The 13,798-nt window shown below is 41.2% G+C and overlaps 1 protein-coding gene across 1 annotated transcript in view; it reads right to left on the bottom strand.

The window, feature by feature from the left end:
* Nucleotides 1–5,675: 5,675 nt before the first annotated feature.
* STMN2 (stathmin 2) overlaps nucleotides 5,676–13,798 on the bottom strand; it is a 56,338-nt gene continuing 48,215 nt past the window's right edge. Inside the window, 3 exon segments of the mRNA XM_073330755.1 lie at nucleotides 5,676–7,000; nucleotides 7,003–7,036; nucleotides 10,917–11,108. Of these exon segments, the coding sequence (XP_073186856.1) occupies nucleotides 6,939–7,000; nucleotides 7,003–7,036; nucleotides 10,917–11,108 (288 nt within the window). The 3' untranslated portion in view covers nucleotides 5,676–6,938.

Genomic DNA, 13,798 nt, shown 5'->3' on the forward strand with positions numbered 1-13,798 from the left:
ATCCCAGGTCTCCCTAGAGAGAGGGGATCAGAATTCCTTGTGCACAGGGAGCGAGAAAGAGAACAGGTAGCCTTCCTGAGAGAAGGAGGGAAACAGTCTGGCTGTAGAAAGGGTGGGAGAAGCACAGACCAGTAAGCTTCATCCAGGCACATAGAATTTCCCTTCGCAAGAGGGGAAGACTCTGTTTACTGAGCTATTTTCCAGTCAAGGAAGAAAGGAGCCAGAGAGTCTTTGCTATAGGAGAGACTTTCAACCTGGCTTTGACTATCAAGGGGGAAAAGACAGGGACTTTACGAAGCCGAAGCCATCAGAGATCTATCCCCTTGCTGGGTTGAACAGAACAGATTGTGAGTTATCCAGGGTCCCTGCTTCAAATAATCATATAGTGTAAAAGTGATATTCAACAGCAAGCTCATTATTTTTTTAAACTCTAGTCCCCCTCCCCCAGATAGGGAGGGACTGAATACAAGTAATAACTGCAAACTAGCAATAGGGGTAGAATCTGTATAATTAGGAAATGGAATAGTGTTAGGCCATAGAGATGCTGAGGAGATAATGTCCAGTCTATTACTGCAGGGTTTCTTTCTTTCTTTCAACACTTCTGGAGAGGTCCTTTTAAAAACTGAGAGAAAATATCAATCTTTCTGAACTATCCTGTAGAATTTTATAGATAATTCTATCCATGCCATAGAATTTCTTTAGGATGGTTTAAAAAGTGAACAGCAGAAGATCTTTCTTATGTTCTGTAGGTTTTTAAAATAACTTATACAGAACCATATGAAATCTCCACTGGACTCCACTGGGTTCGTCCTCAGGTTGTGTAGGACTTTTCTATAAAGGAATCCAGCCAAAGCAGTGGGGTTTCCCCACTCAAAGGATAACACATTTTATGAGTCAAACTAAAATCCAGATCTCTGGACAAGTAACAGGATGTCATACTTCACAATACTCCATAGCAGGCAGGGGGGCTGGAACAATTTGTATAGTGGGGGTGCTGAGCGCCATTGAACCAAACTATAAACCCTGTATGTGAGGAAACCACTTCAAGCCGGGGGTCCACTAGCACCCCCAAGACCCGTAGTTCCAGCACCTATGTACCAGGGCCTTAGTGTAGTGCACAGAGTGCCACATTTGAGATGTAAAGTGATCTTAGTCACATGTTTAATAATAATAATGTATTGCCCCCTGCTGGTCATGCATGATTTTACCGTGTTTTTTAAAAGCTTGTGTGAAAGCAACTAGAACACATATATCAAATTTGTACAACCATCATGTTAAAAATGATTTTTTAAAAATAATTTAGGGGTTATATTCCTAAAGTAAATGTTAATATAATATGAATTCTGAATGCCTTTTTGAAATAGGCCTCCGTGTTTCCATAATACCATGAAGTAGGTTCCTGTCTGAAAAGCTGTGGCATGGCTCTTTCCTTAGTTAACAGACACCTCCCACTCTCTTGTTCTGTATCTTGGCTTTGAGGCTGCTTTCAGGTTGCCTTCTGTCTCCAGTGAACTATGTGTGCGCAAAGAACTATTGTCATGGACATAGAAACCAATTTTCGATTATTTTTCTTATTTTCAGTGCCATACAATGGTGAGGGGAGTTCTGATACTAGATGTAGTTTTTACCTTTACAGGTGCTGCGGGCTGGATTTTTATGTCTACTTGTAATGTGTTCTGGTTATCCCCCATTCTAAGCCTTCTGTGGCTACGCACCTTTGTAGAAGGATGAATTCAAAGCTAAACCGTCTCTTTCATCTGCTGCAATGCTAGGCCTATGTTTTAAGTGCAAGAGTTATTTCTTTGTTTGTCTAGCCCACATGATCTGTTACTGAGCATCCATGCTGGCGTAGCTCTCTGTTCCCTATCTTTCTGCAGTTGCTCCTATCTGTTCCTTGGTTTTTCTTCTGAGCTGCTTGCTGTGTATGATCACTTGCCTCCCAGGACTCTGACAATGCTAGGCTTGTCTAAAGTCACATTAGGCTAGTTGTTCTTTTAGTTAATGAGGATTCTGGGCAGCATAGCAAATAATTCTGCCCCCTTGCTGCTCTGTAGTTAGAATACTTTGTTATCATGTATAAAATAATCACTGATAAAATGTGCAGGTGACCCAAACATTGGGGGAGTGGTAAATAATGAAGACAACAGGTTACCGATACAGAGTTATCTGGATCGCTTGATAAGATAGGATCAAGCAAATAAGATGCATTTTCATATACCAAATGTAAATGCATATGCCTAGGAACAAAGAATATAGGCCGGACTTAAGGGATGGGGGAAATCTATCCTGGGCAGCAAAGACTCTAAAAAAGAATTGGGCATCATGGTGGATAATCAGCTGAACATGAGCTCCCTGTGTGACTCTGTGGCCAAAAGGCTAATGCGATGCTTGGATGCATAAACAAGAATCTTGAGGAGTAGTAGAGAGGTTATTCTAGCTCTATATTTGGCACTGAAGTGAGCTGGTACAATGTGTCCGGTTCTGGTGTCCACAGTTCATGAAGGATGTTGATAAATTGGAGAGGGTTCAATAAAGAGCCTTGAGAATTATTAAAGGATTAGAAAACATCTTATAATGATAGACTCAAGGAGCTCTATCTACTTAGCTTAACAAAGAGAAAGTTAAGGGGTGATTTGATTACACTCTATAAGTACCCCCATGGGGAACAAATATTTAATAATGGGCTCTTCACTTTAGCAGAAAAAAGATATAACATAATCCAATGGCTGGAATGTGAAGCTAGATAAATCTGGAAGGGAAATAAGGCATACATTTCTAACAGTGACAGTAATTAACCATTGGAACAATGTACCAAATGTCATGGTGGATATTCCATCACTGACCATTTTTAAATAAAGATCTGGATGTTTTTCTAATATCTATGCACTAGGAATTATTTTGGGGGAAGTTCTGTGGCCTGTGTTATGGAGGACATCAGATCACAAATGGGCCCTTCTGGCCTTGGAAACTACGAATCTACGAATAAACGGACTGCTTCCAGTTCTGCACTTGGATATGATTTTGTGTCACTCACACCGCAGTGCAGTGAAACAGTCATGAGCTAAAGTGACGGGACTCCAAAGCTATCAAATCTCTTACACGTGTAATAGTGAAAGCATAATGCTGATTCCGTGAAAAACCTTTGACAGAAGAGCTTGCACTACATGCTGTAGAGATTCTCCCGAGTGGAGGCTGACAAAATAAAAATTAACCACTGCATGGCGCCACTGCACCAATATTTCTGAGGTGGTAGGGCAAACGTATAAGATTTTCAGGATTCTATCTTTCTTGACTCACCAATTTATTTGAGCATGAGCTTTCGTGAGCTACAGCTCACTTCATCGGATGCATGCCGTGGAAACTGCAGCAGACTTTATTTATACACAGAGAATATGAAAAAATACCTCCTCCCACCCCACTGTCCTGCTGGTAATAGCTTATCTAAAGTGATCATCAGGTGGGCCATTTCCAGCACAAATCCAGGTTTTCTCACCCTCCACCCCCCCACACAAATTCACTCTCCTGCTGGTGATAGCCCATCCAAAGTGACAACTCTTTACACAATGTGCATGATAATAAAGTTGGGCCATTTCCTGCACAAATCCAGGTTCTCTCACCCCCTCACCCCCCTCCCAAAACCCACACACACAAACTCACTATTCTGCTGGTAATAGCTCATCCAAAGTGACCATTCTCCCTACAATGTGCATAATTAAGGTGGGTCATTTCCAGCACAAATCCAGGTTTTCTCACATCCCCCCCACCCCCATACACACACAAACTCACTCTCCTGCTGGTAATAGCTCATCCAAACTGACCACTCTCCAAGTTTAAATCCAAGTTAAACCAGAACATCTGGGGGGGGGGTAGGAAAAAACAAGAGGAAATAGGCTACCTTGCATAATGACTTAGCCACTCCCAGTCACTATTTAAGCCTAAATTAATAGTATCCAATTTGCAAATGAATTCCAATTCAGCAGTTTCTCGCTGGAGTCTGGATTTGAAGATTTTTGTTTTAAGATAGCGACCTTCATGTCTGCGATTGCGTGACCAGAGAGACTGAAGTGTTCTCCGACTGGTTTATGAATGTTATAATTCTTGACATCTGATTTGTGTCCATTGTAACTCTCATTGAGATGGCCAGGCATTTGCTCTGGTGTTCCAGTGTCCCCAGCATGCACTGCACTGTTTAAGGCTCTCCCAGCAATTTCAGTTAGTTCAGTTTCAGTACTTGGGCTAAAAATGCTCACATCAGTCTGCAGATATCGTTAGGCACCCAAATCTATGGTTAGTCACCTAAGGAAGTAGCCTAATTGTTGAAGGTGCTGCACACCCACAGATCCCACAGAATTTCAAAAAGCTCAAATATTTAAGATGGCTGGGATAGAAAGGCTTTAAAAATGGGTGTTCTGAGTGTTTTTACTTTTCAGGAAAATCTTTAATCTGCAACCCCATTTTATAGATCCATTACACCAAATGTATAAATGGGGATCAGCTAGAAAGTATACAGTGATGGCGTAATAGGAATGGTGCCAAAATTTACTAGCCAATTGACATGGCAGTAATTTGGTTCTGAAGGATCCTCAGGTGCCAGTATATTATCTTTGCTTGAGAAATGCTCACACCAAACCTGTCGATGTGAACGTAGGTAAGCTCCTGGATGGTTTTCTAAAAGATCTGTTCTACGAATTATGTGGGGAAGTTCAATGGCCTGTGCTATGCAGGAGGTCAGACTGGATGATCACAGTGGTCCCTTCTGGCCTTGGAATCTATGAATATATATAATGGGTGCAACCAAAATGCCAAATCGAAATACCTGCCAACTTTGGGGAGTATGAAATCCAGATCCAAAGTTTGCTATTTGAACCAGTTCCTAGTGTTTTCCATTTCCTCTTTTATTATTGCTGCCATAAAAACAGAAGAATTTAAACAACAAAAACAATTTTTTTGTGAAGAGCTTAATCCCTCCTATTGTTATGTGATGCATGTGTCATCAAATCTGTTATGTTGCTCATGTCCTTGTGGCTGCGTGGGCATTTGCTGATTGTCTGAGAAATGAGCCAAAAGCGCTGCACGGACTGAGTTTGTTGGGTGGATTCTGGTTTTGCAAAACCAAACCCTGGGCTGGTTCAGATTTTGGGGCTTGGAACTCCCCAGATTCAGGGAATTTAGCATAAATATTTGTCTTGGCCCATCTTTCTTCAGGAACCTCTCTCAGTAGCTTTGCTTTCCTGGATTTAAATCAGAAACTATTTGAAAATAATTATTCTTGATTGACCAAACCTGTGACTCTACATGGTGTGAGTCCAGATCCAGTGCTACAGCCAAACCCTGCTGCTCACCACCATCTCTACCTATTTTGCCTTGTTCATTTAAGCCTGGAAGTGAGTTTCCTTGGGCTCTAATATCAATGTGTTAACAGATAGCAGGGTTGGGGCCATGATATGTGCTTGTTGTGGGACATGACCGTATTGGTAAGCCTGCAACCCCACTTGACTTTTTACTGGTGGTTTCTTTTTTTTTTTATTACATTCTGTGCTCTGTAAAGTCACCCTTCAGTATTGCATTATATCTCCGCCTCGTAGACAGGTAATAATATGGTATGAAGTCAGTGGACTTTAACTTCACAGTGGCATGTGTAAGAGAAGTGATGGAGCAAGAGAACAGACAAGCCCTTTTTCAGTTCACAGAACCCCAATTCTTTATTAATCACAGCTTGCTCACAATGACATACAGGAAAATAGCACTAATGAAGAGTAGAATATGCAGGCAGCAACCTCCAGGGGGTAGGGACCACTTCAAAACGGCAGCTCTTTTAGGGGATATGTTAGGTTTGGTGATATCGTACTTGGCACAAGCACCCTGTCTAATGATTCCTGCCGCATCAGCCCTCTTTTTTTCTAGATGTCTTTAAAGTAGGTCAGGTTGACTAACACTGAAGAGCACAGGTCATGTTGAGTGGAAATCAGCAGTGTTAAAAAAAAAAAAATACAACAGCCAGCTCATGGGTTCCAGGTAGAAATATTCAGAAGCCTCTTGTATTTTTACACATGTAACATAGTAGCTTCAAATGAATATCCTAGATCATGGCATCTACAGATAAAGCCACTTGATGTTGATTAATTGCTCCATCAATAAATCTTCAACTGGTGAATTAAGCTTGTGAGACAATTAGGATTTTTTATGGCTATTGTGTACCATTTAGGATTTTTCATAGCTAGCTGTTTATGATACTCAGCTTCTAAACTTTGGCTCAGATGGATGTCACTTGCCTTCTTATCAATAACTCTTATTAAAAAAGCAATATTTGTTGCCTCTGATCTGATGAAGGCAGACAAAATAAACATTGCAAATAACAGTTTAATCTCTGGTTCATTCTGATGCTACCAAGGATAGGTGTAAATAAATTATGAACACACAATGTTTTAAGAGCTTTCTATCTGGACAGCTTCATGTGGAGTCACAATACCTGTGATCTAGTTATTGTTTTAACAGAGCTTATTGATTACAAAGCCTTCTGGGTTATTAGGCGATGACTGGTCTCTAGCACCATAGACCTACTATTGACCTCATTGGATGGTTAGAATTAAAATGGCAGAGAATGGAATTAGACATGGGCTGCTTCAAATGAACAGACCTAGCAAATTCAACTGAGTGGAAATAGACAACATCAAAAGCCTGTTACAGGACATGTAAGATTATGAAATAACTTGCATAATGCAATACTTGTATTTTTTAACAAAAATGTAAGTATTTACAAAATAAGATCCAAGTTTTTTTTTAAACATCAAGCAAATCATTCTGCAGAGAGACCATATTGTTTTTATTTTTGTTTTTGTTTTGTTTTTTATTGAGTTCTTGATTTTTTTTTTAAACCATGTCATACATTTCCCATACTGATATCGCATGATCCGTAATAATATAGGCAGGGGAGTTTACTAATGGTGGGGAGGTGTCTCATCCACCGTTGCCTTTTTCAGCCAGACAGTTCCACCTGGAGCTCCTTGTTTCTACGGACCTCTGCAGCATGCCTCTCCTGGAAAACATCAAGAAAGGAAAGGTCAAACCTCTTCTTTGTAGAACCTGCCCAGGAAGATTCTTAAAAGAAACCCCTTTCTCTCTGTGTACAGGTCACCTGTGCATAGATAGCCTCAGTAGAAAAACAATCTTTTGAGGGTGCTGCTCACAAAGGATGAAATTCACCAGGCCAGCACAAGGCCTATTCACTACCTAAATTTGACTTAAGTCCTATTTTGAGGTCTTAAGTAGGATTTAAGAGTGACATAGCCCCTGTGGCATGCCCTCTGCACAGGAGGGAATTTCACCCTAAATTTAATCTCTGCTGAGGTGAATTGGCTCTAGGTAATTACCTTCTTGCTAGCAGGTTACCATATCTTCGTGTGTGAGAGGTGGTTATTATTACTGTTTGTATTACAGTAGTTCGTAGGAGCTGCAGTTAAGGATCATGGCTCCATCAAAGTAGCCAGAGAGCTCACAATCTAGATGACAGGACACAACAGGAGGAAAACTAGACATATATGATGGGGAAGGGTGTGGGAATGAGTAATGAAATGAGCAGAGTTGAACAGAAAAGCAGAAATCGCAGATCATCATTTACCCTAACTGGTGCCAGCAGGAGAAATTTATAGGCATCATTTCAGAGGTAGCTTTTAAGGATAAGTTGACAGTTTTATTTATACTTATGTGGAGATGTTCCAATGCACAGGGATGGCATGTGAGGAAGCACGGAGGTGATTGAGGGAGAAGTGGACAAGCAAGCAATTGAGGTTGCTGTCACTGGCAAAGTAAACACCAGGATCAACAGCCTGACAAGGTACTATTGTCAAGGTTCCTCCCCCACTCTGAACTCTAGGGTACAGATGTGGGGACCTGCATGAAAAACCTCCTAAGCTTATCTTTACCAGCTTAGATCAAAACTTCCCCAAGGTACAAAATATTACACCCGTTGTCCTTGGACCGGCCGCTACCACCACCAAACTAATACTGGTTACTGGGGAAGAGCTGTTTGGACGCGTCCTTCCCCCCAAAATACTTCCCAAAACCTTGCACCCCACTTCCTGGGCAAGGTTTGGTAAAAAGCCTCACCAATTTGCCTAGGTGACTACAGACCCAGACCCTTGGATCTTAAGAACAATGAGCAATCCTCCCAACACTTGCACCCCCCCTTTCCTGGGAAATGTTGGATAAAAAGCCTCACCAATTTGCATAGGTGACCACAGACCCAAACCCTTGGATCTGAGAACAATGAAAAAGCATTCAGTGTTTTACAAGAAGACTTTTAATAAAAAATAGAAGTAAATAGAAATAAAGAAATCCCCCCTGTAAAATCAGGATGGTAGATATCTTACAGGGTAATTAGATTCAAAAACATAGAGAACCCCTCTAGGCAAAACCTTAAGTTACAAAAAAGATACACAGACAGAAATAGTTATTCTATTCAGCACAATTCTTTTCTCAGCCATTTAAAGAAATCATAATCTAACACATACCTAGCTAGATTACTTACTAAAAGTTCTAAGGCTCCATTCCTGGTCTATCCCTGGCAGAAACCAGCATACAGACAGACACAGACCCTTAGTTTCTCTCCCTCCTCCCAGCTTTTGAAAGTATCTTGTCTCCTCATTGGTCATTTTGGTCAGGTGCCAGCGAGGTTACCTTTAGCTTCTTAACCCTTTACAGGTGAGAGGAGCTTTCCCCTGGCCAGGAGGGATTTCCAAGGGGTTTACCCTTCCCTTTATATTTATGACAACTATCCAGACACTGAACTTGTGGAAGACTTGGAGTAAAAAGGGAACAATTCTAATTTAGGGCTAAATTCTATGCAGATGCAGTGTGAGGAAAAGGACTTAAGAATCCCTCCACAAAGGCATCTGGGCAGGATGCAGGCAGAATGTCGCATGGTGACAATGCCTGTCAGTAAGGGTAGCACAGCAACACTGGAAAAGAATCAGAACAACCCTAAATGGACATGAATCAGATCTGCATTAGTGAGCTTCTGAGAACCCTGGACATCCTTGTCTAAAACAAGACACCAGTCATAAATATACTCCATAACTAGCTTGCAACTTTCACAGTCAAAAGGCAAGGAGAGACCTAACTATAGTCTCAAAGGTCACAACTCATTGTGGTCTCATCCAAAGGAGCTGCTGACAGACTGAAGCAGTCATCTGGATGAATCAGACTGCACATTAGCCAAAACATTTCAACAGGAGAGTTTCTTGCAGAGAATGGTTCTTTGTCCTATGGCTGGGGACAATAACGTATCTTCTATATGCCTAGAATAAGTCTTTGTACCAAACGAGATGCTGCTGCAGGGGACAGACACCCAGCCACCTCCTCTGCAGTCTGTGCTTTAGTTTCTATAACTTTCCGAGACCACCATTATGCCGGGGCAGTATCCAGGTATGAAACTCCTCAGGGTTCAGCAGGGACATGGGAATTGAGAGTCCCCACTTGCAACTGATACTAACTGTTAGTGAGTTAATGTCCCACCCTCTTTAGAAGAGCTGGGGATTCAGACATGCCTCATCACTGTGAAGGAGACCACAAAGAACACTATCTGAAGGACAAGAGGCTTTACAGCTGACATAGGCATGGGATAGCTCTTACATTGAAATTGGTGAGATCCCCGAGAAGGGGCAATCTGAGTATTTCAAAGATGAGCTTGAGCCAGTGGCGGATTTAGAGTTAGTGGGGCCCTGTGCTCGGCTTCATTTTTGGGACCCAGCCAAGAAAAAGAACATTCTCTCTTATCTCCTCCCGCCCCCATTTTTCTTTCTTTCTTTGTTTTTTTTTTCATCCTCCTCCTATAAGTAATAGGAAGTAAATGAAAATAATGTGAGGTAGCTTGATTGTTTTTGTAGTCTAACTTATTTAAAACACTGTCAGGGAGGTTAGGCACAATCCTGGGGCTCCCAGAGGCTTGGTTGAAACAGCCTGTTACATCTGTCTTTAGGATATAACACAGGATGCTGCCCTCGCTTTCTTGTCCAGCTCTGCTTCCTGATGTGACATCTCTGACTCCAATTATCGACAGTTAACAAGGTGAGATGGCCGTAAGATGAGTGTAAGATGGAGAAAAGCGTAGATCTACAATGGACATCCCTCTTCATAAGGGACAATTGAGAGGTATATACACTAGTCTGCTGACATATTAGATGCTTCAAAATAGCAGCTCGTATTGCATCCCAACAGAGAAAAGTTAACGTTCTCTGCAGAACAAGTTAAAAGGACTTTATCACATCTGGTTCCTTTTCCTCTTTTGCTTTTGCTCTCCAGGCTGGGAGGGTTGCATTAGAAATGGTAAGTATGCTCAGCCCCTGGGGATGTCTATTGAAGGGGTCCAAAAAATAGATCTGATCTCCCTCAATTAGGAGAGCGATTGCAACACAGTCCATTATGGATGTATGTGGTTAAATATGAGACAAATGATTTATTCCACATTGTTCATAAATCCCGCTTAGAAGCCAGAAATTAAACCCAAACAAACTTTCTTTGGCATTTTTTCTCTTTTTGAACCTGGGGCCTTTGATTTCAAAAACACAGACTCTTTGCCCATAATGGTAAAGGTGCAGGTCTCAGCCAGAAAAGGGAACAGATAAACAGGCCCGAAAGCATATCAGAATTGGGGATAGTAGAGAACTAGCTGGTATAGTCTGAGAAGGAGGCCCAGATTTTTCAAAAGCAATTAGTGATTTTGAGTGCTCGGCTTGTCATCTTAATGGCACATGGTTTTCAGAAAGCCCTGAACACTCATCCTCTGAAGATCGGCCCCCTTTAAGGTGCCTCAAGTTAAGGGATCTAAAAATGGAGTCACACAAAATCACCAGTCACTTTTGAAAATTTTGACCCTAATTCTTGCTGCAGGCTGTGGTGTGGAGTCATGACTTGATTACCTTTTCTTGAAGACGTTCAATAAGAGCGGCTAAATTAGCTTCACGGTTTTCTTTGATCTGTTCCATTTTCAGTATCAGCTTTTCCTCTGCCATTTTGCTGAAGTTATTGTTCTCCTCCAAAGCCTTCTGAAGGACTTCTCGCTCATGTTCTCTCTTTTCTGCCAGATGTTTCAGCACCTGGGCCTCCTGGGACTGGGAAAAAGACACATCCTGCTGAGGCAATAGTCTAGGGAATGTCAGAAGACAGTGGATAAGGCATTCTGAGTAAATAAAAAACACTAATAAGCAAGTCTTTGATTAGAAAGGGCAAGTGCACTGAGTCTGGATTTTTGTGAGATCTGCTGTTTTGTTTTTTCTCGAAATGCTTGGTAAAACTAAGTTAATAAAATATATGTAGAGTAAGAAATAAATACACTTATTAATAGTGGCAATATATCTGAGGGACATTCTGGAAAACTGTTTCCTCCCACATCCATTATAAGCAAGGCCCATTTCAATAACTGAGGTATGAAGATACTGAACATATGTGAGGAATTCAAATAAGGAAACATCTGAAGGAGAGTATTTGAGAATTCTGGATTAATAAGGCTACCATGTGACACTGTACCTGCCTTAAATATTTCAGTGGTAAGAGATGCAGTCATTTATGCATGAGCATTTTATTTCAAAATTATATGGGATTTCAGTCTAAAAAGTTGTACTCTTTTATAATTGGGCTTCAGAAACAAGAGCTATGAATTTTTTTGTTTTCCTCAAGCTATCTTTAGAAGTATATGTTGAAATGGTCACATATAGGCTTTAAAGTTAACATTGCCTTAAGATGACTGGAGGAAGTTCAGATCTGATCTGGCTCCATTTTGTTTCTGTAAACAGGAAGAAGGTTATTTTTCCAAACAAAAGGCCTAAAACAATAATTTTTTTAATCAAAAGCTTAAATTCTGCAAAGACCATGAAATCTACAGAGGATCTTAAATGCATGCAATCTGCACCCTGAATTCTATTATCCTTACTTATGAGCACAATTGCTAGAAACATGAGCTTTGCTGTTAGTTTAGAATTACGTTTAGGACACTGAAGTTCACTTAAAACAAAATGAAACCACTGATCTTCTGATGCAAGTCAATGAGGTTGCAATGTTAAGACTGTCCCAGGAGATACAGTATATACAGGGCCTTATATTGATAACTTGTTAGTCTGGGTATTTGCCATATATTGTACATTATGAAGAGTTCTGATCTCTCAATATAAATGGCCTGGGTATGTTTATAAACTCTTCCATAAATACCCCAGGATTTAGCAACCTGGAATGGGACAGGAATTTGAATGGACGATTTCCATTGTGAGATGAACACTAGTCTAGCTACATGAAGTGGCTGGTGCAAAATAAATGGAAAAGTACCAGGGGAAGAGCCTCAGCTAATGTAAATTTTTCCATTGACTTCAGTTTTACAGCAGCTGTGAATCTGGCCTTCAATGGTCAGATCACCATCATAGCCTAATAAAGCAAGACTTGGAGGGAAGCCAAATTGTTTTTCGCACTGTAGAGGTGAAATGGTATCTGCCTCAAAAACATATGGCAAAAGAACATTTCCTCCATGTCTGATCAAAGTCTGCAGCAGACGTTGAAGTAGCTAAGGCAGTGGTGGGCAGGGACATGCTGACAGCTGCTTCCTGCAGCTCCCATTGGCTGGAATGGCCGCAGCCACTGGGAGCTGTGCGCGACTATGCCTGTGGACGGTCAATGTAAACAAACTGTCTTGCGGCCTGCCAGCAGATTACCCTGATGGACTGTGTGCTGCAGGTTGTCCACCACTGAGCTAAAGAGTGATTACGACTAATATGACTGTGATTAGCAAACTAGCTCCTTCGTTATTTCTGTTAGAATTCAGTGGCTCCGAAAGTAACATACATATAATTCCAACAGAAGGAGAAAGTCTATAGTTTACATAATTTGTCTCTTCCTGTATGTGCTACTGTGCACACTTTTTGGCAGTGATCTGGTTATTAATTCATAGACGTAACATTCCACATTAGAGCACAAACAACTTTCTCGCATACTTATAAATATCATCAGATGACCATGCTGGGTCAGACTAATGGTCCATCTAGCCCAGTATCCTGTCTTCCAACAGTGGCTGGTGCCAGATGTTTCAGAGAGAGTGAACAGGGCAATAATTAAGTTAGCCCCCTGGTCATCCTGTCCCAGTTTCTGGCAGTCAGAGGTTTAGGGACACCCAGAGCATGGGGATGCATCCCTGATCATCTTGGCTACTAGCCATTAATGGACTTATCCTCCATGAACTTGTGTAATTCTCTTCTGAACCCAGTTATACTTTTGGCCTTCACAACATCCCCAGGCAATGCATTCCACAGGTGGACTGCGTGTTGAGAAAGTACTTCCTTATGTTTGTTTTACAACTGGTGCCTATTAATTTTATTGGGTGACCCCCTAGTTCTTGTGCTATGTGAAGAGGTAAATAACACTTCCTTATTTACTGTCTCCACCCTATTCTTGATTTTATAGACCTTGATCATAGCGCCCCTCAGTCGTCTCTTTTCCAAGATGAACAGCCCAATCTTGTTAATCTCTCCTCATCTGGAAGCTGTTCCAAACCCCACATCACTTGTGTTGCCCTTTTCTGTACTTTTTCCAGTCCTGACCTAACTTTTTTGAGATGGTGAGACCAGAACTTCACTCAGTATTCAAGGTGTGAGCACACCATAGATTTGTATAGTGGCACTATGATATTTTCTGTCCTCTTAGCTATCCCTTGCCTAATGGTTGCTAACATTCTGTTAGCTTTTTTGACTTGCAACATTATTTTGCCTCACAATGTCTGCTTACAAATGTTGTAAGGCTCTCTAGACACAGATCCTTCAGC

Source organism: Lepidochelys kempii, chromosome 2 (assembly GCF_965140265.1).
Source record: "Lepidochelys kempii isolate rLepKem1 chromosome 2, rLepKem1.hap2, whole genome shotgun sequence".
Taxonomy (NCBI): domain Eukaryota; kingdom Metazoa; phylum Chordata; order Testudines; family Cheloniidae; genus Lepidochelys; species Lepidochelys kempii.